General features: G+C 42.3%; 7 protein-coding genes across 7 annotated transcripts; 4 read left to right on the top strand and 3 right to left on the bottom strand.

The window, feature by feature from the left end:
- Positions 1 to 417: 417 nt before the first annotated feature.
- N7482_009324 (histone H2A) lies at positions 418 to 980 on the bottom strand (the record flags this gene model as incomplete). The annotated part of the gene is made up of 3 exons (XM_056691448.1): positions 418 to 470; positions 538 to 830; positions 928 to 980. The coding sequence occupies 3 exons, from the start codon at positions 978 to 980 to the stop codon at positions 418 to 420; spliced, it is 399 nt and encodes a 132-aa protein (XP_056539154.1).
- Positions 981 to 1,605: 625 nt separating this feature from the next.
- N7482_009323 (histone H2B family protein) lies at positions 1,606 to 2,170 on the top strand (the record flags this gene model as incomplete). The annotated part of the gene is made up of 3 exons (XM_056691447.1): positions 1,606 to 1,780; positions 1,861 to 1,932; positions 1,992 to 2,170. 3 exons carry the CDS (start codon positions 1,606 to 1,608, stop codon positions 2,168 to 2,170), a joined length of 426 nt encoding a protein of 141 aa, XP_056539153.1.
- A 389-nt stretch (positions 2,171 to 2,559) lies between these two features.
- N7482_009322 (cysteine protease ATG4) lies at positions 2,560 to 4,052 on the bottom strand (the record flags this gene model as incomplete). The annotated part of the gene is made up of 5 exons (XM_056691446.1): positions 2,560 to 2,935; positions 3,014 to 3,238; positions 3,294 to 3,462; positions 3,523 to 3,822; positions 3,899 to 4,052. 5 exons carry the CDS (start codon positions 4,050 to 4,052, stop codon positions 2,560 to 2,562), a joined length of 1,224 nt encoding a protein of 407 aa, XP_056539152.1.
- Positions 4,053 to 4,660: 608 nt separating this feature from the next.
- N7482_009321 (uncharacterized protein) lies at positions 4,661 to 6,744 on the top strand (the record flags this gene model as incomplete). The annotated part of the gene is made up of 4 exons (XM_056691445.1): positions 4,661 to 4,721; positions 4,772 to 5,593; positions 5,646 to 6,198; positions 6,279 to 6,744. 4 exons carry the CDS (start codon positions 4,661 to 4,663, stop codon positions 6,742 to 6,744), a joined length of 1,902 nt encoding a protein of 633 aa, XP_056539151.1.
- Positions 6,745 to 6,971: 227 nt separating this feature from the next.
- On the bottom strand, positions 6,972 to 8,695 carry N7482_009320 (putative C2H2 finger domain protein; the record flags this gene model as incomplete). Its single annotated transcript, XM_056691444.1, has 2 exons — positions 6,972 to 8,520; positions 8,580 to 8,695. 2 exons carry the CDS (start codon positions 8,693 to 8,695, stop codon positions 6,972 to 6,974), a joined length of 1,665 nt encoding a protein of 554 aa, XP_056539150.1.
- A 530-nt stretch (positions 8,696 to 9,225) lies between these two features.
- On the top strand, positions 9,226 to 11,162 carry N7482_009319 (uncharacterized protein; the record flags this gene model as incomplete). Its single annotated transcript, XM_056691443.1, has 4 exons — positions 9,226 to 9,635; positions 9,700 to 9,853; positions 9,912 to 10,915; positions 10,988 to 11,162. The coding sequence occupies 4 exons, from the start codon at positions 9,226 to 9,228 to the stop codon at positions 11,160 to 11,162; spliced, it is 1,743 nt and encodes a 580-aa protein (XP_056539149.1).
- Positions 11,163 to 11,426: 264 nt separating this feature from the next.
- Positions 11,427 to 12,707, top strand: N7482_009318 (uncharacterized protein; the record flags this gene model as incomplete). The annotated part of the gene is made up of 1 exon (XM_056691442.1): positions 11,427 to 12,707. One exon carries the CDS (start codon positions 11,427 to 11,429, stop codon positions 12,705 to 12,707), a length of 1,281 nt encoding a protein of 426 aa, XP_056539148.1.
- Positions 12,708 to 25,968: the final 13,261 nt, after the last annotated feature.

Here is a 25,968-nt window from a genome sequence, read left to right as displayed (position 1 = left end):
CAATAAAAAGCCCATATTTACTAGTTCGAATCCAGTCTGTTTCTGATTACATCGTGCATTTTGCATCATACCGTGTTAGCTGGGGCCACTTCCAGCCAACCGAATTGTATGGAAAGTACAGTGCAATCTAGGAGACGTAAGAGAGAGGAGCATATCTGGAGGACCTAGAATCTTTTCATTGATTCGGGCTCTTGCCCGGAGCTAGTTATCCGAAAAAAAAACTGAAATCCATCGAACAAGTTGAAGTTCGTCGGTATCATTCCATGCCCGCAGGCATAATGTACAACCTGGAAACTGATGAAGAAAAGAGAAAACGCAGAGCCATAAAGTGCCCGTCCCATAACCCCATTATCGTGTCAATGAACCAACCCACGCCGGAAAAAACAAAATCAAACCCGCGATAAGAAAAACTACCGTTTACAGCTCCTGGCTGCCCTTGCCGGCCTTGGGGGTCTTCTTGGGGAGGAGGTCTGGAAAAGACACGTCAGTAAACAATGATCCAGAAACCACGAAGCGAGAGACGGAGGAGAAACGTACTCTGGTGGATGTTGGGGAGGACACCACCCTGGGCGATGGTGACGTGGCCCAGGAGCTTGTTCAGCTCCTCATCGTTGCGGATGGCAAGCTGGAGGTGACGGGGGATGATACGGGTCTTCTTGTTGTCACGGGCGGCGTTACCGGCCAACTCGAGAATCTCAGCAGCGAGGTACTCAAGGACGGCAGCCAGGTAGACGGGAGCACCGGCACCGACACGCTGGGCGTAGTTGCCCTTGCGGAGCAGACGGTGGACACGGCCAACGGGGAAGGCCAGACCAGCCTTGGAAGAACGGCTAGAACGCGTAAATGTCAGAATGAATGGTTCAAGACACAACACCGGATACGTTGGCGCAATGGCTCCGAATCAAAACAGGAGGGGGATCAACTTACGACTGCGCGTTCTTGGAACCGCTAGCCTTGCCGCCAGACTTGCCGCCAGTCATTTTGAATGTGGTTTGGGGGGTTGTGGGGGTTGTTTTGAAAAGGGTGTTGAGTTGGGAGTTGGATGGGAGTGGAAGAGTTGTCGTACGTGATAGAAGAGGGGGAGGGCGTCGAAGAAGTAGAGGGGAGATTTATAAGAACGCGGAGGGTGACGTTGGGCCAGCATCAATGCCGGGCTCCAGATCACGCTCTCGCTTAGCTGGCTGGACCAATGAACGCGCGGGATCACGAGGGATCACGAGAAGATCACGGGCAATCAGCGCGCTGTGGATAGGCGGGAGCATTCCACATCAGGAATGGTCCCGTAATCTATCCCCCATACAGACCCATACCACAAGCCCGCGTGATCGTCACCCCCAAGAATAATGTTCCCCCCACAGTCTGACGCGTCAACCCCCCCCTAATCATACAGATCATACCAGACTGTGACTGTATTGAAATTCTGGCTCCTTTGCGCCCCTCGGGATCAACTGGCCGTTGGCGGTCGCGTATATAAACCGGTCCCCCCTCATCACCGCGTTCCAATTACTTTTCCCTTCCCATTCCATTTCTGCTTCCCACCCTCACGCTCCATCCAACTTTCCAACTCTTTCCAACTCTTCACCACCCACCCAACTTCCATCAAAAATGGCTCCCCCCAAGGCTGCTGAGAAGAAGCCCTCCACCGCCGGCAAGGCCCCGGTTGGCGGCAAGGCCCCCGCTGAGAAGAAGGAGGCCGGCAAGAAGACTGCCGCCGCCTCTGGCGAGAAGAAGAAGCGCGGCAAGACCCGCAAGGAGACCTACTCCTCCTACATCTACAAGGGTGAGTTTTTGTGATGATGAAGTGTCGACGCGACGCGTTTCAGTTTGGCTGACTTTGTTTTTTTTTCCCCTCTTCTCCAGTCCTCAAGCAGGTTCACCCCGACACCGGTATCTCCACTCGTGCTATGTCCATCCTGAACTCCTTCGTCAACGGTATGTTTTGATATCTTGGTCAAACGTGTCGCATCTTTCTAACCTGGTTTTTCTTCCAGACATCTTCGAGCGCGTTGCCACTGAGGCCTCCAAGCTGGCTGCTTACAACAAGAAGTCCACCATCTCTTCCCGAGAGATCCAGACTTCCGTGCGGCTGATCCTCCCCGGTGAGCTGGCCAAGCACGCCGTCTCTGAGGGTACCAAGGCTGTCACCAAGTACTCCTCGTCCGCCAAATAAGCGGTTTCCTGGCTTTTCCTTTCTTGCGGCTTTGCTCTTGTTTTTTTCCTGCCTCCTGATCTTGTCCTGGGCTCTGGGAGGCGGTTCGGTTATGGGTGTTTTGCGGGTTTTCTAATGTGTCATGGGATGGTATCAATTTTCTTTTCCCCGATGGGCGACTTTTTCTGATGGTTACTACTCGGATGCGCGCGGTGTAACATAACTCGGGTCTGGGGCTGGGTTGCATGGTGTCACCTCCCCCTAACTAGAACGCGAAATTCCAAATGCTTGATTGCATTACACACTATTTTCTCTCTGATCACTCGTTCTCTCTCTTCACTTCACTTCTAGCTTCCGGGACACAGTGCCAGCCTGCGGGTAAAATCACCTCCTGCGCCATCGATTCCCCCTCACTGCAGCGCGTCGACATCGGAATCGTCCAGAACCTCCACTTCATCCAGCGCTTCCTTTCGACCGTGCCCCGCGTCGATGGGTGGTTCCCCGGTGATGAGATGGATGATCGGCTTCCCCCGTGTGGACTGGACCCGGGCTTTCCAATCGGCCCAATCAGCGGCATCTTGGATTAAAAACCCAATGAGCATGCTGGGATCCATGTCCTTAATATGGATCCGCCGTAATCGACGCGTGTGGTATGTATCCAGTTCTTCGGTGGTGTATACTTCACCAGCGCGATATGGGACCGCCGGGCGCGTGGAGTGTGGGTCGAGGAAGAAGAGGTGGGAGTCTTGCGACCCCACAAAGTAGTGTGATGCTGATGGGCGACCTCTGGAGATCCGGATGCACGGTCAGCCTGTGCATTTCTGCACCTGTCGGGAACCCCGTCAAGAATCATCTAACACATACCCGGCGATGCCCACGGATTGCGGATATTGCAGAGCCGCCTGTAGTCCATCCCAATACACCGACGTAACATGCTCTATCCCCAGCCGGAGGCCCATGAGGATCAGCGTAGGTTGGATCCCACTTTGGTCGCTGGCCAGTCGCATGAATTGATCTTCGTAGACGTCCGATGTATCATTTGTCACATAGACTCTGAGCTTTGGTTGTTCATTTGTGCGGGAGAGTATTCTGCCTCCGGGTTAGCCTTGGTGGTCATGAGAATATCAGCCTCGCGGGTACGAACTGGATGCACCGAGCAGTGGCCGATGGCCCAAACCATTCCCCGGGATATTTCCCACACGAGTTGGCGCCGCACTGGACAAATTGGTGGATGGAAAATGGTGCATCGGGGTGGTCGGCAAACATCGCCAGGAGCGCCGACTCTTGCTCCGGTTGATGCCCTCGTCGCCAGCCTGCTGGGGGGTCAGCTTTCAGTTTCTTCGGTCACTCGCACCGCGGGTTTCTTCGATCACCTCGTCCAAGCTGTAGGATGCAAAGGGTATTCGCAAGAAGACTCTGTCCTGACCGAATCATGCAACCCCACCCGGTGTCGGACGTGAAGCCCTGCGAATCCATGAGCTGGCTGCGCAGGCGGACCCCCAGGGTCATAGAGGACGTTGCCTCGTGAGTGTCACTGCGCGGGATGGGCACAAAGTGCGACCGGTAGGTCATCCATATTCGCGATTCGAAGTCGGCCAGAAATGCCTCTGGCCAGGCACTCCCGGCGCTGTCATTCGGGTGCTCTGCTGGGAGTCCGGCGCGACTCGACTGGCCTGCCAGGGGGAAAGGATATCAGTAGCTCCTCTGTGGTGGACCTCCGTGGTGGGATCCTCTGCGATGGGCGCATACCTGCTTCAGAGGGGTCCTGGTCCTGTGGCGGGGTGGGCGTATATTCTTGGCCCAGGCACCAGATCGGGGCGTCTGGTGCGGTGTCATTCTTGGGTTCCGGGTCCCAGAAGTACTGTACAATACGCTTGCATTTCTCGAGATCAACCCCCGTCATCTCCGCGGGTCTCTTTGTCGGTCGCTTCGAAGGGGACGGGAAGGGCGCGAAGGTAGTTCGAACGTGGGGGAGATAGAAAGATGTGTATGAAGAGTTGCGCTAGCACCAGACGGAGGAAGAGAGATATATATCTGGTCCTCCACCCAGTCAGTCGAACCAGGGAGGTCGTGGGAATATAAGGAAGGAGTAGAAAACCCCAGCCAGAATCCTCAAAGCCCGCAAAAGATATCACGATCAGGATCAGGCCAACCGAAGCTGAACGGGAGGTACGAAATCCAGACAAGACGAGGGAGACGAGAGAGACGAGACGAATCGCGGTCACAGGCGCCTGTCACGACGTCACTCGATCAGCGTTTCGACCGCACTTCAAATTCTCTGCTAAACACCGACAACCGAGATTATGGCCTTTCCCTCAACTATGAGATGCTCCAGGATGGGACTCTGGTACGAGAGTACTCTACAGTGTCATAGTATTCCACGAGAGGACCGGAGGATGTTGTTGTAGCGGTGGCCCCCCACCGCCCCCCCGATCCACTCCGAGGAAAGTCTGGAATTCCTCCCTCCTTTCTCCCCCTCCCTGCTACAACCACCTTCCCCCCCACCCCAACATGGCCCGCCATGGGAAATCCAAGGCCCGTGTCAAACGGCCGCCAGCGATGGCCAGTCCAAGTAATACATTCCACTGGCAAAAACCATGACAGCTTGCTAACCGCAAGAAGCATCGCCACATCGGTTTACGATGCAGCAGGAGGCCCGCAACACCGAAACGCACACCCGGTGTTGGTCCAACAGCAATCTTCGCCACAAGGCCGTGCAGTTTGTGAAGGCTGGTGAATTACAGCGAAGCGAATTCGAGACGGTAGACCAAGAGGACCCAGAAGATCCAGAAGATCAAGATCATAGCCAGGCAGAGACCGCCCCAGAGAAGGCGCAGCCAGCGATGGACAACCCACCAAAGCCAAGTACAGAGGATGCTGGGTGCGGATTCTTCATTGATTCAACAGCCCAGAGTGTTGCCGACACGGGGCTCCCGGACCCGACTCCCCGAATGGCGTGGTCCGAATCCGATGACTCGAGTGAGGACGAAGTGGTATTTACCGGGCGGAACTTTGGCACGAGGCCGATCATGATCGAAACCAGCAAAGAAGAGCTCCAGGGAATACTGCAGACAACCGCAACAGGGCAGCTTCAGACACATCCTGGACCGGGCAAGGAGGATGTTCCGGGGCGCCCGAATCACCGACGGGACCAGAGTCAGAACGGCCCCCGCCCACACGCACAAGCCACGCGCGGATGGACACGAGAAGACGAGAACCACATACTGGCGGACTATATTGCCAACATGGACCATGATTATCATGAAGACATAGACTTCCGTATGCAAGTGGAACGCCAAGGCGGCATTGACGTTGCCCAGGCCACATCAGACTCGGAATCATCAGCCTCCAGCCAGACCGAACCCGATGAGCCCTTGCCTCAGCACCAACAGACCCGTGCAGAGGACGACTCAAAAGAGGCACAAGTCCAAAGCTCCATTGATGGTAAGTTTTGACCGGCCCTAGAGTTGGATCCTGCGCAATTCTAACGTGGAAGACCCAGTGCTGTCTCGAATGCGTCTGGATACAGAACCCGACCAAGTACGGGCCTCCCATGATGATGATGACGTGGAATTAGTGTCGACTGATGCATGGAATGACGATTCCGACGACGATGACTTCGACACAGACCTTCTGGAAGACCTGGCTCTCGAATATCTCACGGAGAGGAAGAAAGGTGGCCGTGCGGGGAAAAGTCCATTTGCATCGGCGACAGCATTTGCAGATGCCCTCGAGTCGGATCCTTACTATGGACTCGATATGATGGATTTCGATCGACCAAGTTTACAGAAGAAAGGCAAAGGCAAAAAGCCACCCGCATTAGATATGATGCTCTCCGACAGCGACCTTGAAGCCCACCTGCAGGCCGTGTGGCAAACCGATCGCAAGACAAAGAAGGCAAAAAAGAAGGAGCGAGAAGAGCTTCGGGCTCAGGGTCTCTTAGGGAGGAATACAGGAGATGCAGATCTCAAGGTCAAGTACTCGAAGGGGATGAACCTGGAGGAGTTAATCACCGAGATGCGATCCTTCCTTCTGTCATCAAAAACCAGGTGCGTGTGAGCTGCTCGCTTCCCCTTTCCCCCTTCATCACTCTCTCCCCCCGGCACACCAGCCACTAATATGTATACAGCTTATCATTGCCGCCCATGACCAAGCACCGTCGAAAGGCAATTCACGAGCTGGCGAACGCATTGAGTCTGAAGTCGCAATCCCGGGGCAATGGTCCCTCACGGTTCCCAATGCTGCTCAAAACCTCCCGCACTCCCCCTTATACCCGCAAGACCATATCCAAAGTGGATGATCTGCTTTCGGGGAGAAAGCTGAATCGTCGACTCTATCAGTCCTGGGGTTCGGACGCATCCAAGTACAGCAAACCCGTCAAGGTCAAGGGAGGAGCTACCGGTGCTGCCGTTTCCTATATGGATGGAGATGTGGTTGGTGCCTCTGCACCGGAGATCGGGGTCGGAAACCGGGGACGAGCCATGCTAGAAAAGATGGGATGGAGTAGCGGCACCGCGCTCGGGGCTTCGAATAACAAGGGTATTCTGCTTCCTGTGGCGCATGTGGTCAAGAACTCGCGGGCGGGTCTAGGATAAAGACGGAGGACGGAGGACGGTGTCATCTCGGGAGGGGTTTGGGTGTTCTCTCTTTTCTCATTGTTCTTTCTTCCTTGGTCACTGTGATGAAGAGCAGAGACCGTCCTGTACACATCTATACTATCGAGATACCAATAGAACATAATTTTCCTCAGGATAGATTGCCTTCCTTCTCGTCACCTCTCCGCGCCAATGAGGTTGCTCCCCCCATCCTCCCTACTCGGGTTTCATCGTCTTTTGCTCCCGGCGGTGGTCTTTACTGGCTGTGCATGACTCGGCTGGTCTTTGAGATGCGTAAACAGCTTTGTTTTCGAGGTGAAGCTAGCGTGACAATGGGCACATGTCATCCCCGTGGACTGTCCGGGGTTTCGTGCCGCCTTTTTAGCTCGTCTCTGCTTAGCCTTTCCGGCCTGAGCAGGAACAGATGGTTGGTCATCAAGCTCGGCGGATGACAGTCGATCGGTGAGGGGAGTGACAGGATCGATGTCGAGCACCGAATCCAAATCGGAGCGGAGTCTAGTCTCGACGGACTCCCTGGAGGCATAATCCTCATCCTCGACAAAATCAAAAGAGTCTCGCTTCGGATGAGGACTTTGGAAGGGTGGCTGATTGCTGTCGCCCTCTCCATCGGAGACAGACGATTGCTCCCCAGATGGGTCCATCGGGGAATCACTCTCCACTGCCTCCCTGACCGGCTCCTCCAGCTCTCGTGTAATGGGTGATTCTGAAACATGATCGTTGTCTCCATCGCTGGTGTGGGGTGTGTCAAACGAAGGGGGGGATCCAGGTGGGCCAAGAGAAGTGGTGGCATGGCCGGTAGGCTCCAAGTCCAACTCATCGTTCTGCAGTCGCATCTCTCGACATAGTTGTTTGACAGCCTTTATGTGCTTTTTGCTCCGCTCATGAGCTTCAAACTGCTTTTGGCTTTTGAACTGCTTGTTGCATACAACACATTCAAAACTCTCAACCTCACTCTCGGAGCTCTTTTCGTCTTCGCCAGCATCCGGTTCCTCTGAACGCGCCCACTCCGGAATGACATGTTCCCGCAATTTGGCTTGATTTTGGGCCCGCGATCTAGCTGCCTGGGCCGCGACGGACTGTCGGAGAGTCTCTTGACGCTGTGCATCATTTTGAGCGTTGGCTCTATATCGGGGATCTCGTTTTTTGACAAATGCCACTAGCGATCGAACTGCATCGTTGAACTCGCGGATCGCTTCCTCTCGCAGGCGCCGGTTCTCCTTTTCCATTAGCCTCCGAACGCGGCGATCAGGAGCCTCAGAGTACCGATAGGCGTCCTTCCAGGCGAAAGATTTGCTGGTGGAGAAACCACTCCATGCGGCATAGAACGGGCGCACAACAGACTCAAAGTCATCATCGCGCGCTCCAAATGTCGGATAGTCCACCATATCGTGGTCCTCCCACTGACAGGCCAGTCGCTCTTCCGATGCCAGCTGGGAAAATTGTTCCTGCAGCCCCCCAAAGAACCCAGCTGGCGAGTCCGAGAATTCCATGCGAGGACTGAATTTCGAGAAGACCTTGAGAACATCTTCCGCAGTCGTCACTCGAATGTTGTAGGAATGTGAATCCTCTTCGGAGCCCCCAGTGGTTCCTAGAAACACGTCACTATGGGAGTCGTACCATGCACGCTCCTGGGGATCGGCAAGGACCTCATATGCGGACTGAATCTCGGCGAACAGCCTGGTCGCTTCCTCGACATTCCCATAGTTTCGGTCTGGGTGCAACTCGAGTGCTTTCCTTCGGTATGCTTTTTTGATCCTGCAAGAACATGAGCCGAGGCCGTGGAGAGTGGGCGGGAGAAGTTGGGAGAAGCTCACTCCTCATCGGTTGCCCCCCGAGTGATACCTAGAAGCTCATAGTAGTCTGTTTTCTGCCCTGACTGCTGCTCTTGGGCGTCTTGGCCCTTGGCTCCTGTCGACTGAGATTGGCCCATGCTAGGTCGATGAAGGGAGAGAGTGGGCAATCAGTGAGACCCATCGAGCATCCGCGAGGTTCCAGGATCCGCGGGCGTTGCAGATCTTGACCCTACGACTGCTGGAGTGCAGCGACTCAAAAATGCAGGAGGGGTTTGTTTGCCTTATCGGCCAGGCTTGGCACTGCCCATTTGCTTCTCCGCCCGCCCGCCCCACCTCGCGCATCCTCGCGATCCTCCGTATCGTCCTTCTCAACTTCACTCTCCTCTTCGCCTCCCCCTTTGCAGATCTATCCGCGTGCAGGACCATGCCTAGTCATCAACTGCCAGGCGAATGAGGGTTCAACGCTGGCGTTGACACTGTGCTCCGCGCTCTGCAGCCAAGGCTCCAAAAACCCACGACTGCGGGAGCAAGATTGCCACCGAATGATCAATCAACCAGTTCCCCAATCTTAGGGCACCTCTCAGATTGCCCCTTTGAAGAAGAATTTCCTGAAACTGTGGAGCTATTTCTCTTTGTTCTCTCATTCATCTGACAATAGCCTACCGGGATGGTCGTGTCTCTGGGTGATCTTCCGGAGGAGATTCTTCATTCGATTTTATGCTACTTGCACCCTTGCTCCTCTGCTGCGCTGGAGCAAACCAGCCACCGATTCAAGAATGTGACCAATGGACCACTGTTATGGCGCCGCTACTGCGAATTCTATTACAAGTCATGGGACCGAAAGCATGAGATTTTACAGAAACTTGCGGTTCCGGTTTTGTCTGTGGACTGGAAGGCGCTCTTCGTATTGAGATACCAGATTGACCGCTCTGTCACTCGGCTTCTGGATAGTATTCTTGCCAGTCAAACTGGGCGCATCGAGAAATTTCGCGCCGTCATCGATTATGGGTCCGATGCGAAAGATACACTTCTGCGACATAGTCGAGTAGAATCGGGAGAGGATCATCTTGCCAGAAGGTCGGTTGCTCCTTCATTGTTCGAGTATTCCTTTTATTCTGATAGATACTGCCTTTCTTCAAAGGTACTATGCGCGAGCGCTTTTGACCTGTCTTCATCGGAGTATTGCAGTTCCCGAATGGGCCAAGCTCCGACGCGGCGAGCCCGTGTCACTTGAACGTGCCTTGGGTGCATTCGACCTGTTTATTCCCGAAAGCGGGTACGGTGACCTGGACGAAGTTAGTCAATCTTTTCTCAAGGTCATGATCTCTATCTAGTTTATTGACAATGATGCAGGTTAAAAATACACTTACTGACCTTGTCGCTCAATTTCGTGCTTCCCACTTGGACATGGGTGTTCTCCGCCCCCGCGACAAGGCGCTGTCGCTAGCTTCTTGGCTGCGAGATAATGATCTAACGGGGATCGAGCTGGGTAAGGAGTACCATGCCTTGGAACATAACTTCCTTGGCTTAGCGCTGAAGAGTCCGGGGCATAACTCGCTTCCCCTGATCTCTGCGGCCATTTATTGCTATGTGGCGCAAGAAATCGGCCTGAATGCCCACCCTTGCGGATTTCCATTCCATGTCCATGTTATTGTTACCCCGCCGCCAGGCTTGGACATGAACGGCGACACTCTATCCGGGGAGGACGTCGGTCTTCCCATGTATTTGGATCCATTTCGGGGAGCACGCGAGACCCCTGTGTCTGATCTCCGAGATCAGCTCATCTTCCTTGGCGCTTCCGCGACGGAGCAGACGGCATTCCTGGGCCAGTCGTTGACATCTGAGATCGTCTTGCGTTGCAGCAGAAATATTTGGACTTCGATCCATTCCGCGCCTCATCATCCGGACGGGCCCGTGTCCTCGGTGGATGTGGTGAGTGCCAAGTACGCCTCCCTATGGTCCTCAATGCTCCTCTCGGGCGATTCCCGGCCAATGGACCTGCGTCACCACCTGCCATTGCTGATGGAGCTTTTTGCAACGGATTTTCCTTCCGATATATTCTTGGTGGAGCAATATATCGTGCCACTTTTCCAAGGTCTCTTCGAGCATGAACACATCTTAGAAAGTCTGCACGTTATGCGAGCCGTCGATGAGATTCCTAAGCAGGTGCGCCGGCGGTCTGGTGAGAATAAGAACATCGGATACACTGTGGGGCAGGTTTTCCGACATCGCCGCTATCATTATCGGGCTATCATCACCGGCTGGGACTCTGAATGTGGCGCGGGTGAGCAGTGGATGCGGCGAATGGGCATTGATCGCTTACAGGCCGGCCGTCATCAAAGTTTCTATCACGTTCTGTGAGGCCCCCATCCCCGTATTTGCTGCCCATCATGGTGGACTCCGAAAGGACTAGACTAATCTGGTTTTAGAGTGGAGGATCGAAGCGTCCGTTATGTAGCAGAGGAAAACATCGAACTCATTCTCCCTGAGCTAAGCGATTTGCCCCCAGGGCTGCTGACCATTGCCGGGAAGCATTTCAAGCGCTGGGATGAAACGGCCCGGGCCTTTGTTAGTAATGTGCGCGATGAATATCCGGATGATTGAATAATAGCTAGCCTTTCGATTTGGAACTATTATGATCTTGAGAACCGCCGTGTCGCTAGCCCTATTGGATGGACTTCTAAGTAACTAGTTAACCTCGAACCTTGACCCATGGCTTACATAATGTAAACGGTCCACATCCGCCGAAGGGAATTTACCTTTAGGGCGATCTGCGGGCATTCCAGATCTATCGTGTCCCCGGTCGTCTCGCACAGCCGAAACCACGGACATATCCTGCAGCGCGCGATCAATAGTGGAACCGTCACTATGGTCCGCCCGCCCGCCGACCCCGACCGCGTTGCTAGAATCATGCTGTCATGGCATTCGCTCGACCTCGTCTCGTGCACCATCCTACAGACCTTGTGGGCAGGCTACGGGCACATCTGTGCTATCACCGCCCGAGCTTTCACCGATGAGGCGGCAGGGAATCTAAGCAAGCTTTGCGGAGTGGAGTCGGGTGCCGCCGGGACCACCTATCCCCTCATCCTGAAGCTCATCTCACCCCCAAGAGAAAGCGCTGGCGAGGACGAGGGTCACCTGCGGAAGATGTTGAGCTACCAGGTAGAGCAGTGCTTTTACAGTGATGTGGTGCCGCTGCTGGACGGCATTGCTGTTGCCAAATGCCTTGCCTCGACGCGGAGCATGGGCGGCCAGGAGGGGCAGGAGGAACTCAGAGGTCTGATGGCCACCATCATGATCGATCTGCGTCCCAAATTTCCAATCCCAGGCGGCAAGAGAAGCGTACTGGACCGCTCACAGGTGCATGGGGCGCTGGACTGGCTGGCCAGCTTCCACAGCTGCTCACGGGGCCTGCTGCCAGGCAGCCTTGACGAATATGTCTTACCACCCTTGGAAGAGATCAGTCGAAGACGCGCAAACAAGGAGAGTGGCTGTGGGCTGTGGCTCAACGGAGGCTACACGTATCTTGCGACCCGACGGAAAGAGTACGCTTCGCTCGCCCAGGACACTGACTCGGAGTGGTCGGAATCCATGTGCCGGGCTGCGGAAGGCATGTCTTGGTCTGTAGCCGAGATGGCGGCATTGTTCTTGACCCCCTGTGGAAGGTCGACGGAGTCGTACATTCATGGCGACGTCAAGTCGGAGAACCTCTTTACAACAATTAGCGGAGACGAGGTGGCGTTCTTTGACTTTCAGTACGTTGGGCGAGGACTGGGAGTCTGTGACCTCGCCAAACTGTTTACCTGCTCAGTACCTCTGTATATGCTCACCGATGCTGATGAGCCCTTGCCCAGGCAGCTGGCGATGTGTGATGGTGAGCGGCGACTGCTAGAGCATTATCTCTCGAGCCTTCTCCGGGATGATAAATCAGACCTATACGAATGGGACACGTTTCAACGGCACTGGGAGACGGCCCTGGTGGACTGGTGTAGATTCCAGGCCTCTTGGGGCTTTTGGGGGCATACCGAGTGGCTCAAGGCCCGTGTTAGATCTATCCTGGATGATCAGAAGTGGAGGGACTGGCTATATCAGAATATCAGTGGTCGGGATTGGATGATGCTGAAGTGCCTAGAGCGCAGCTCTAGCTAAGCGCTTCCGATTCTCTGTTATGGATTCCCAGTTAGACTGCGCCAAAACCCATAGATAACCTATTTCGACCTCTTATTATATAAAAACTAGACCTTGGCAAGCACCACAGGGGACCAGACCAGACTGGGGACTAGACCGCACGATGTAGGGCTTGGTCCTTACTTTTAGGACCGCTGGGTGGTCCTAACTTTTCTAGGACCACACTAGTACAGTCCTAGTCCCCTATATAGTCCTATAAATAAGATAAATATATAAAAGTAGAAAGTTATATATAGTTTATGTAAAGATTATATAAGTTTTTCGCTAACTAATTGGTTTATATAGCCTAAATAAGAAGGTGTTGGTAAAATTATAAAATTCTACAGGACTATATAGGACTATAGGGGACTATAGTATAGTCTAAACTACTTTATAGTCCTTAGTTTTTCCTTAGGGTCTAGTCCTAGTCCTAAGATTTAGGACTGGACCTAGCCTCTAGTGAGGTCTAGTTATATTATTAACTATAGTTAATAGTATTATTAATTATAATGATAAATAATTATAGTATAGATTATATGATATTTTTAATAATACTAGAACACTCTAATTAGTATTAAGTTTCCTATAAAAATATATCCTTTTAATAGTAAACTTTATTTATTATTAGAAGAAAAATAAAGATAGAAAGAAAATATTAATATTATAAATTAATTTCTATATATCTAAATATATATTAATCTAAACTTAAATTTATCTATATTTAACATAGAGTCTATAGGAATTACTTAGACTAATTAGTAAATATTTACTCCTAAAATAGAGTAAGTCCTTATCTATCTCCTAATATGGCTATTATATACTAGGAAATTATTATAACTACTAGAGATTCTATCTTATATATTATGTTAATATAATAACCTATTTATAAGATAGGAACTAAATTACTAACTATATTAATAGTTAAAATTTTTTTGACTATAATAGGGGCTCTAAGTCTAATATTAATACTCTACTAATTTTAGTGTATTTTCTAATATATCTTTTAACCTACTATCTTATTTTCTTCTTATATAATAATAACTATATATTCTTTTAGTATTAAAATTAGTAGAAATCGATATATAGGGGGTAAACTATCTACTAAGTAATATACTACTACATATATATATATTATCAAATTTACTACCAATAGGCTTTATCTATAATATAGGAGGATATTATATTCTCTAATAAATATAGTATCTAATAAATATCTAATTCTAGTAATTATTAGATATTTCGATTTAAATTGAAGACCTATCAATATAATCTATCGAGATTAAATAACTATATAAAGGATTACGTATTAGTCTGATATAGGGAAGCATTAATATTAGAAATGGTTATATTATTCTTTATTATTACTCTATATTATTATTCCCTAATAAAAGAGAGTACCCTATTCCTTTTAATCTGAATCGTTAAGATTTAGTCTTTAAAAAAAAAGAATAGTTAAACTATATTATAATTATTTCGTTATCTATTTACTATCGATTCTGTATCTAATCGATAGGCTTTTTATCTTAATAAGTAGTAAAATTATTAACGTAATTCCCGGCCGTTCGGAACACCCGGCCGTTCGGAACACCCACCCCCATTAGAAATTTTTGCATCAAAATATATCAACCAAAACGTATCAATTTAGCTATATCTGACGATTTTTACATTGGTTGATCTTATGGCCAATTCCCCTACACCCACTACACCTTGGTGGAGCCCTAGTTGCTGGCTGAGCCTGCTGAATAGCCTCATCGGCCTGCTCATGCGAAACGACCCGATCAGCTTCAACTAGCTGATTTAGCTGCGTAACTAGCTGTTGACCCTCTTTAACCGTCAAGCCTCCTTCGTGAACTATCTGTCGATTCGATCGTATGCGTTTCTGGCGCATTTTCTCGTTGCCCACGCATAGATTAGCGACTTTATAGGCGAATTGCGCTGTTTTATAGAGCTGTTCGCAATGGCCCTTAATAAGCTGATCTAGAATGGTTTGTATTAGGCTCGGAGGGCTGATTAATCGTTGTCTTAATAGATCTTTGATTAACGAAGCTGATTTTTCTATTTGAACGATAGTTCTCGGTGTTTTTGGGCTGAAATGGCTATCGCTAGTGGTTAGCCGGCTATTCGGTGGTGATGGTGTTTTTAGTAAGATATTAAGCTTCGAAAGCACCCGTTCGGGGTCAATTAGAACAAGACTAGTAGCTGCGAAGGCACTTTGAATAATATATGGTTGAAAGGCCTCCGTCCGCGCCCGGGGGTAATCATTGAGGAAGTCGAATTTGTCGATATTATTATATGACTAACGAGCTAGATCGCTCACGAAGCGGCTATATACGCGTTTTAGTATAGCAAAACAGCCAACGTCAAGCGGTTATAAGAGATACGAACTGTACGGAGGTATACAAAGTGGTATTATATTATTTTCAGCGCAGATTCGGTCGAATTGAGGTGTAAGATGGCTACCGTAGCCATCAAGAATCAATAGCCGATATCCCCCCTTCGTACGCGCTATAGTCGCTGGAATAAAGAGCTTTTGTAGCCAACGAAGGCCAATTTCATCGGTTGTCTAGCCGTTAGGGGAGACCTCGATACGCCAGTCTTTTAGAAGATAAAGCTATTCGTCGAACTAAGAAGTGATAAAGTTTTTACCTTTAAATATTACGCAGGGCGGCAGCGAATAGCCGTTAGCGCTTACTGCTTCGATCGTAGTAACCTATTCACGATTACCCGGTTATAAAAGCGCTCGCCGACCATAATATTCAGCCCTTGTAACCACCCGTTGTGTAGATATAAGACCTATAGCGAAGCCGGTCTCATCAAAGTTGTAGATATCCCCCGGTTAGATACCTTTCTCGTCAATAATACGTTAGACGGTCGCAAACCACTCTCGTAGTGATTTTGGGTCTTCGTTTTGGGCGCGTTTATAATCGTAGCGTCGTGAGGAGGTTAAACGAAGCTCGTCTCGTCGGTTAACGAAGCTTGCTGGCCAATTCTTGCCTACTATAGCCGGAGGGTTATCACTACGCGTAGCCAATAGAATATTAGCTATTTCTCGCATAGTAGACGGCCTAGGCGCTGCTCTACGTAAATCCATAGACAATATCCATTCAGTAAGCGCATCTTCTTCTAATTAGGTCAATTTATAGCCTATTAGGCGCTTATCGACGCGTAAGGTTTGGCCGGTAGCGCGCGAGTGTAGTGTAGTAAGTAGTATTTCGTATAGCTTCGCTGCAGCGCGAAGAGAGTTAATACGGCCATTCTTGATATTATCAAGGGCTAATAAGACCTTGCCCTCCTGATTAGCTGATTTCTGCGCTGATTCGGTGCGTTTTGGTGGCATGGTAGGTGGTTGAATTAGGTAGGTAGTTAGAAAGACGCGTTTTTGGATGGGGTGTTCCGAACGGCCGGGAATTACGTTATAATTTCTAAATATTCTTCTTCGATTACCTAAGAAAAAGATAGCTCTACCTTTATTAAATCTCTAACCGATAACCTAGTAAAGTACTAGGTAGGATAATCGCGAAAATCTAGCGTTAGAACCTATCGATAAAACTAGTAATTTTACTATAATTAGCCTAGAGTTATCCGAAGAAACTATAAGTTCGGATATTAATTAAATTAATAAAGAAATAAGATAGATTTAATCTTAAATTAATTTACTTAAATAATAAAAAAGACTAAAAGAAAGACTCTAAGATCTTTAAATATAAGTCCGAGAGTTAGATAGTTATAAATTATTACTAAAAAGTCCTCCTTTCTCTAATAAAAGAAGAAGTAATATTAAAATTAAGAATATTCTAGTTTTTACCTATAAATTTACTATATAATAATAATAAAACTAGTTAAATAATATAGAGTATACTTTTAAGATCTCTCTAAAGTATTTTAAGACTAATAATAAATATATTCTTAAAATAATTATTTATATAGATTAATTATATAGATAAAAATAGTACTAATATACTAAAAGAAAGAATTCGATTAAATAGTAAAATATTAAAAATTCTTAGAACTAATTTAAAGAATAGATAATTACTTTTATCTAAAACGCCTTTATCTTTAAGATAGATATAAAAATTAAATATAAAATAATATAATACCGAACTAACTAAGATCTAAGAGAGTTCTATAATAAACTTAATATTTTAGAATCTTATTTTCTAAAACTTAATAAAAATAAACTAAGTCTAAATTTTTTTACTAAGCTTAGTAATCTATTATATAAAAAAATATTAAAATACTATTAATAGTTACTAAAAACTTATAAAGAAATAGTTACTATTATAATCTATTTTTAGGAAATATTTTATATAGATTAGAAATAAAAAGTTAATAAGACTTTACTAAATTAAGATAATTCTTTAAATTAATCTTTAAAAAAAGAAGGATCTAGATTATCTAATTATAGAAGATTAAATTAAAATAACTAAAATAGAAAACCTTCTAATTTATAACTAAAAGATAATCGAAATCCTATTAGAAAAAATAGTAAATATTTAGTTTACTATATTTATTAAAATAACTCTTACTTTATTAATAGATATCCTAAGAAGAATTCTTCTAAAATCTAATTACTTAAAATATACTTAGATTAAAAAAAATATAATTCTAAATTAAATTAAACCCTATATTTTTAATTTAATTTCTTTAAGTAAGGATAGTTATATAATTATATATACCGATTTAGGTCTAAAATAATATCGAAACTTATATAGATCTAGATACTAATATAGAATATAATATTATAAGTTAGTAATTTATTTAATAATATTAATTATAATAAATAAAACTTTTAGTATTAATACTAGAAATAATTAATTAGTAAAATATACTATTATATAGTATTTAGAAAGTTCCTATTACTATTATTAATAGTTAAAGAACTACTAAAACTTTTAAAAGGTTTTATATAGCTATTAATTAAAACTCTTAATTAAAAGAAAATCCTATCTTTTTATTAATAACTATACTTTAAGATCTAAATATATTTCTTTTACTAATAAATTATTAGTAATAGTTTAAAAATAAAGAAATTATTAATCTCTACTCCTAAAAATTTATAAAATTATATTAAAATTATATAACTATATTTATAGTTATAAAAATCCTAGAAGAAATTTAGCTTTTAGGAGATTAAGAAAAAGAAATAGATAATATTTATACTAAAATATTACTAGAACTATACTAATTTAAGGATATTTTTACTATAGAAAATATAAATATCCTTCTTTTTTATAAATTAATTAACTATTTAATTCTAATTAAAAATAGAGTAATTTTACTATATAGACTAATTTATCTACTTTTTTTTAAGAACTAGAAATATTATAAAACTATATTAATAAAAACCTAAAACTAGGATAAATCTATCTTTTTAAGAGTCTTACTAGAGTACTAGTTCTTTTTATCCTAAAAAAAAATAGTAGCCTAAGATTATATATAGACTATTATAGTTTTAATAAAATTTTAATAAAGAATTAGTATTCTTTACCTTTTATTTTAGAAATCTTAGATAGGATTTCTAGAGCCTAATATTTTAGTAAAATTAATATAAAAAATATTTATTATTAAATTTATATCTATCCTAAAGATAAATAGAAAATAGTATTTTATATTTAATATAGCTATTTTAAGTATTTAGTTATATCTTTTAGCCTAACTAATATACCTACTATATTTTAAAGATATATATATATAGTACTTTAGGGTTTTTTTAATATTATTTATATAGTATATCTTAATAATATCTTAATCTTCTCTAAAAATCGAGAGTCTTATACTAAATATATTTATTAAGTCTTAGAATAGATATATTAGATAGAGCTTTTTATAAAATCTTTAAAATATATCTTCTATTAAACTAAAATAGAATTCCTTAGTTTTATTATTAGATATAAAGGTATTTCGATAGATAAATAATAGATAAATATTATTAAATTATAGAAACTTCCTAATATATTTTATAATATCTAAGTATTTCTTAAATTTTATAACTTTTACTATCGATTTATCCTATATTATTCTTTTATTATACTATTTTTAATAGATTTACTAAAAAATAGTAAAAATAAGAGGAAATCTAGTCTAGTTAAACTAAGTATCTATAAAAAAATAGTATTTCGATACCTAATTACTATATTTTAATTAGTATTATTATTACGATATTTTAATCTAATAAAACTAATTAGACTAGAAATAGATATATTAGATTATAGTATATCTAGAATTCTATTTTAAAAAAGCTAAGATAAGTATTATTACTCTATTATCTTTTAGTTAAGAAAATTTAATAGAGCTAAATTATATTATTTAATACTAGATTAAGAGCTATCTACTATTATTTTATTATTTAAATATTAGTAATACTATTTTAAAGATTTTTTATATCCTATTAAAGTATTATTAGATTATTAGAATCTATAAAGATTTATATACTAAACTAAATTAATAGAGAGATAAATTTATTAATATATATTTTTATCTCTATTTAATTTTATAATTAAATATAGATTAGATAAGATAAACCTTATAGATAGATTATCTAGAAAAATAAATCTAGTCTTTAAAGAAATTAAAAGCTTAGATCTATTACTCTTAATTTAGAACTATTTAGTTACTAAAATACTACTAAAATAATTAATAGATATAGAATTATAAAATATAACTCTATAAGGCTATTTAGCTAATAAATCCTAGCTAATATTAGAAGATAATATATTATATAAAGATATTTTATCTAATTAATAGAATAACCTAAATAGATTAGTAATTAGTTAGGCTATAACGTAATTCCCGCCCGACCGAGCCACCCGGCCGACCGAGCCACCCTACCCCATTAGAAATTTTTGCATCAAAATATATCAACCAAAACGCATCAATTTAGCTATATCTGACGATTTTTACATTGATTGATCTTATGGCCAATTCCCCTACACCCACTACACCTTGGTGGAGCCCTAGTTGCTAGCTAAGCTAGTTGAATAGCCTCATCGCCCTGCGGCTGCACTACTACTAGAGTGTCTTCAATTGGCTGATTCAGCTGCTGAACTAGCTGTAGGCCCTCTTCGACCGTGAGGCCTCCTTCGTGCACTATCTGTTGTTTAGATCGTGTGCGTTTTTGGCGTATTTTCTGATTCGCTGTGTGTAGATCGCTGTTTTCCTGCGCCAATAGCGCGGCCCCGTGAAGCGATATGCAAGCGCCTTTGATAATCTAATCTAGCACGGTTTTTGATGGGCTCGGAGGGCTATTTGACCGATATCTTAATAGATCCTTCAATATCGAAGCTGATTTTTGCAATTGCACGACCGTCCTGGGTGTTTTTGGGCTAAATTGGCTGCAGCTAGTGGTTGGCCTGCTATTTGGTGGCGATGGCGTTCGGAGTAAGATATTGAGCTTCGAAAGCACTCGATCTGCGTCGACTGGAATAAGACCGGTAGCAGCGAAGCTATTTTGAATAATATGAGGTTGAAAGGCCTCCGTGCGCGCCCGGGCGTACTCTGCGAGGAAATCGAACTTGTCGATATGGTTATACGACGTACGAGCAAGATCGCTTACGTAGCGACCGTATGCGCGTTTTAATATAGCAAAACACCTAATATCAAGCGGTTGTAAAAGATGCGAAGAGTGTAGAGGCATACAAAGTGGTATAACATGATTTTCTGTGTAGATCTGGTCGAATTGAGGTGTAAGATGGCTACCGTGGCCGTCAAGAATCAAGAGTCGATATTTCCCCTTCGTACGTGTCGTCGTCGCTGGAATGAATAGCTTCTGTAGCCACCGAAGGCTAATTTCATCGGTAGTCCAGCCGTTTAGCGAGACCTCGATACGCTAATCTTTTGGAAGCTTCTCGTCGAACTACGACGCTATGAAGTTTTTACCTTTGAATATTACGCATGGCGGTAGCGAGTAGCCATCAGCGCTAACTGCTTCGACCGCTGTAACCTATTCACGATTACCCGGTTATAAAATCGATCGCCGACTATAATATTCCGCCCTTGTAACGACCTTCTGTGTAGCTATAATCCCTATAGCGAAGCCGGTCTCGTTAAAGTTATAGATATCCTCCGGTTGGATACTATTCGCGTCGATAACATCTTGTACGGTCGTAAACTAGGCTCGTAGTGAGGTAGGGTCTTCGTTTTGGGCTCTTTAGTAATCGTAGCGTCTAGAGAATGCTGAACGAAGCTCAGGGCGTCGTTGCACGAAGCTTGATGGCCAATTTTTACCTACAGTAGCTGGAGGGTCTTCACCACGCGTAGCTAGTAGAATATTGGCCATTTCTCGTACTATAGAGGGCCTAGGCGCTGTACCACGCGTATCTATAGAGATTATCCACTCAGTAAGCGAATCCTCTTCGTATTGGGTCAATTTATAACCAGATGGGCGCACATCGACGCGTGGGAGGCGGCCGACAGCGCGGTGTTGTAGTGTAGTGCGAGGTATTACGTATAGCTTCGCTGCTGCGCGTATAGACTCGACACGACCATTTTTGATATCGTCAAGGGCTAATAAGATCTTGCCCTCTTGATTGGCTGATTTCTGAGCAGATCCAGAGCGAATTGGTGGCATGGTAGGTGGTTGAATTAGGTGGGTGGGTTAGAAGACGCGTTTTTTGATGGGGTGGCTCGGTCGGCCGGGTGGCTCGGTCGGGCGGGAATTACGTTATAGGAAGAATTAGATTATATCTAAAGAATCCCTCTTAAATTAATATAGAATATATATTAAGATAAGAATATATATCTAGCTAAGGCTAATACTAATCTTTATTATCTAATTTAGTATATTTAGGCTAAAGATAAAGAGTATTATTATTAAGTAGCTACTATTTTATAAAAGAAAATAAGATAAAAATATTAGATAGTTAATCCTAAAGGATTACTCTATTTTAAAAATTACCTATATAGATCTATAAAGGAAAATTTAAGATATAGACTATTAAGCCTTTACTATAAAAATCTATTAGTAGGCTATTATAGCTAAAATAAAACTAAAATACTATTATATTAGAAGTTTTATTAGATAAATCTTTAGTAAGATATTACTAAATATATTAAAATATATCTAATTTACTAAAAAATAGTAATACTAAGATATTAACTATATAATAAGCTAGAATTATTACTAATTCTTAGCTATCTATAGAGTAAAATTACTATAGATTTTATTACTAGTCTTCTAGAGATAATTTTTAAAAGAAAGATTATAGATTTAATCTTAGTTATTATAGATAGACTTATAAAAATAGCCTATTTCTTCCCTATTTTATTCTAGATAACTATAGTAGATCTTACTAAATTATTCTATAATAAGATTAAACTAAAATTTAGACTTCTAGATAGAATTATATTAGATAAAGGTCTAATATTTACTAATAAGTTTTAGAGTAAGATATATTATCTATACTATATAAAACTAAGACTTTTAATAGTATTTTATCTATAAACTAATAGCTAAATAGAATAAATAAATTAAATTTTAGAATACTATCTTTATTATTTTACTAGTAATAAATAATTATTATAGCTAAAATTACTATAAATAACTAAATTTACTAATAATAATACTATTAATATAATTTTAGGAAAGTCTTTTTTTAAAATAATATATAGCTATTCGCTAGATTTTTATTTATAATTTAAGAATAAATCTATTTTAAAAGAGATCCTAGTAATATTAGACTTATTTAAAAACTAAAAAAGCTTTATAAAGATCTAAAAGATTAGTAATAAAAAGCTACTAATACTTAGGCAAAATACTTTAATACCTATTATATCCTATTAATATTAAAATATAAAGATCTTATTTAATTATTTACTAAGAATCTTAAGCTTAAAATATTCTCTTAAAAGTTTATTCTAAAATTTATTAGACTATTTCGGGTCTTAAATACTATTAGAAAATAAATATATTATCTTATATTACTAGCTTAATATTTAAGACTTTATAATATATTCTATATATCCTATCTTAAACTATAGATAGAGTAATAGGACTAAAATAGTTATAAATTACTACTAATATCTAACCTAAAAGATAATAATAAATAGAAAATTAAAGAAATTAAGGAAGAGAAATAATTATATAATAAATTATACTTTTTTATTAAATAAAAAAAATAGCTTTTAGAGTATAACTAATAGATACCTAAAAAAGATATAGATAATATAAAATCTATAGTCTCTATATTCTATAAGAAAATTAAGAAATCTTTATCTTATTCTAAAATAGTAATAAAAAACTAGCTATTCTCTATTTAATTCTTATTAATTAGATTTTAATTAGCTATTAGCTATAAAAGTTATTAGATATATTAAAATTTAAAAATATCTTTTAAACTAACTATAAAAAAATCCTAAAACTTTATAATATCTATATTAAATTTTAATAGATTAGATATAGAATAGACTAGTTATTATTAATATAGTATAACTAGCTAGTTACCTATATTTCTATATCTAAGGCCTTCTAGCTAATAGATAGTTCCTATAAAAGATAATCCTTAATAGTATTATAAATATTATTAAAGAATATCTTCTTATAGACTATCTATATACTATATCTATTATCTATAGGGCCGATTCGGCGGTAAATTAAATCTTTATAGATCTTAATATCTTTCTAAGAAATATCTATAAAAAAATAAGCTAATAGAAAAATAGTAATCTATTAGGAAATTAAGTATTAGTTATAATTAACTAAGGTTTTCTATTAAATTATTAGAGAAACTTTATAAAAAAAAAGATAATTATATATATTATTAGCTATCTTTTAGTTTTTAAATTTATATTTATACTAATATATAGAAACTAGAATATTAAAACTATTATAAAGATATTATATAGCCTAAATAATATATCTTAGAAATACTAATAGATAGGTATCTATTAAGAGATTATAATTTAAGAAAATATTAATAATAATACTATCTTAATAAGAGGCCTAAAACTCCTTAATAAACTTAAGAAGCTTAGTAAAATCTAGTTAGTCTCTAGTTATACTATCTAGGATTTTTATATAATTAGTAAAATCTAATTAATAGAGATATATAAAAGATTCTATACTATTTTATAGATTCTATAATTCTTATAATAGTACTTATAAGACTTCGAAGTAGGATAGATTATTTAGTATTAAATTACTAAAAGTTTAGTACTATCTTACTATATAAAGATAATATAGAAATAACCTATATACTATAGTAATATAGGTAAAACTATCTTAATAGTACATAGTTTTAGACTAGCTATAGTCTTTTTAGATATCTTAGCTAAAAAGATATAGAAAGATTAATAGAAAAAAATAGAAAAGTAACTAACTACTAACGTAATTCCCGGCCGACCGAGCAACCCCATCCAAAATCATGCTTCTTTACCTACCTACCTAATTTAACCACCTACTATGCCACCACAACGCGTCAAAAACGCGTTAAAATTGGTTGACTAAGAGGGCAAGTTCTTATTGGCTATTGATGATATCAAAAATGGCCGCATCAAGTCTGTTAACGCAGCAGCGAAGCTATATAGAATACCGCGTTTAACACTATAATACCGCGTCGACGGCCGACCCCTACGCGTTGATAAACGCCCATCTGGCTATAAATTGACCTAATTAGAAGAGGATTCGCTTGCTGAGTGGGTTATCTCTATGGATACGCATAGAGTAGCGCCTAGGCCGCCTACTATGCGAGAAATGGCTAATATTCTATTAGCTACGCGTAGTAAGAACCCTCCGGCTATAGTAGGTAAGAATTGGCCATCAAGCTTCGTTAACCGACGAGACGAGCTTCGTTCAGCCTTCTCACGACGCTACGATTACTAACGCGCCTAAAACGAAGACCTAAACTTACTACGAGCCTAGTTTGCGACCGTCCGACGTATTATTAATAAGAAAGGTATCTAACCGGGGGATATCTATAACTTTGATGAGACGGGCTTCGCTATAGGTCTTATAGCTACACAAAAAGTGGTTACGAGAGCTAAATATTACGGTCGGCGATTGCTTTTATAACTAGGCAATCGTGAATAGGTTACTACGGTCGAAGCAGTAAGCGCTAACGGCTATTCGCTGCCGCCCTGCGTAATATTCAAAGGCAAAAACTTCATCGCTTCTTAGTTCGACGAATAGCTTTATCTTCCAAAAGACTAGCGTATCGAGGTATCGCTAAACGGCTGGGCAACCGATGAAATTAGCCTTCGTTAGCTATAAAAGCTTTTCATCCTAGCGACGACGACGCGTACGAAAGGGAAATATCGGCTGTTGATTCTTGATAGCTACGGTAGCTATCTTATACCTCAATTCGACCGAATCTACGCTGAAAACAATGTGATACTACTTTATATACCTCCGTATAGTTCGTATCTCTTATAACCGCTTAACGTTGGCTGTTTTGCTATATTAAAACGCGTATACGGCCGCTTCGTGAGCGATCTGGCTCGCATATCATATAACCACATCGACAAATTTGATTTCCTCGCTGATTACCCTCGGGCGCGCGCGGAGGCCTTTCAACCAAATATTATTTAAAGCGCCTTCGCAGCCACTGGTCTTGTTCCAATTGACCCAGAACGGGTGCTTTCGAAGCTTAATATCTTACTCAAAACACCGTCACCACCGAATAGCCGGCTAGCTACCAGCGATAGCTATTTTAGCCCAAAAACACCTAGAACCGTCGTTCAACTTGAAAAATCGGCTTCGTTACTTAAAGATCTATTGAAACAACGGTCAAATAGCCCTCCGAGCCTATCAAAAACCGTTCTAGATCAAATCATCAAAGGCCACTATATATCGCTTCATAACCTTGCGATATATACGCAAGAAAACGCTGATCTACGCATAGGGAATGAGAAAATACGCTAAAAACGCACACGATCAAATCGGCAGATAGCTCACGAAGGAGGCCTATCGGTCGAAGAGGGTTAATAGCTAGTTGCGCAGCTAAATCAGCCAGTTGAAGCTAATCGGGTCGTTTCGCATGAGCAGGCCGATGAGGCTATTCAACTAGCCTAGCCAGCAATCAGGGCACTACCAAGGTGTAGTAGGTGTAGGGGAATTGGCTATAAGATCAATCAATGTAAAAATCGTCAGATATAGCTAAATTGATGCGTTTTGGTTGATATATTTTGGTTCAAAATTTCTATAGGGGGTGGGGTTGCTCGGTCGGCCGGGTTGCTCGGTCGGCCGGGAATTACGTTATAGAAAGATAGTAGTTAGAGAGGGATATTAATAAATAAAGAAGAAAAATTTCGC

This window comes from Penicillium canariense (genome assembly GCF_028826845.1).
Source record: "Penicillium canariense strain IBT 26290 chromosome Unknown utg000007l_segment0_segment0, whole genome shotgun sequence".
Taxonomy (NCBI): domain Eukaryota; kingdom Fungi; phylum Ascomycota; class Eurotiomycetes; order Eurotiales; family Aspergillaceae; genus Penicillium; species Penicillium canariense.
The sequence above is the reverse complement of the archived record's forward strand: the minus strand, read 5'-3'. Positions and strand labels throughout refer to the sequence as shown.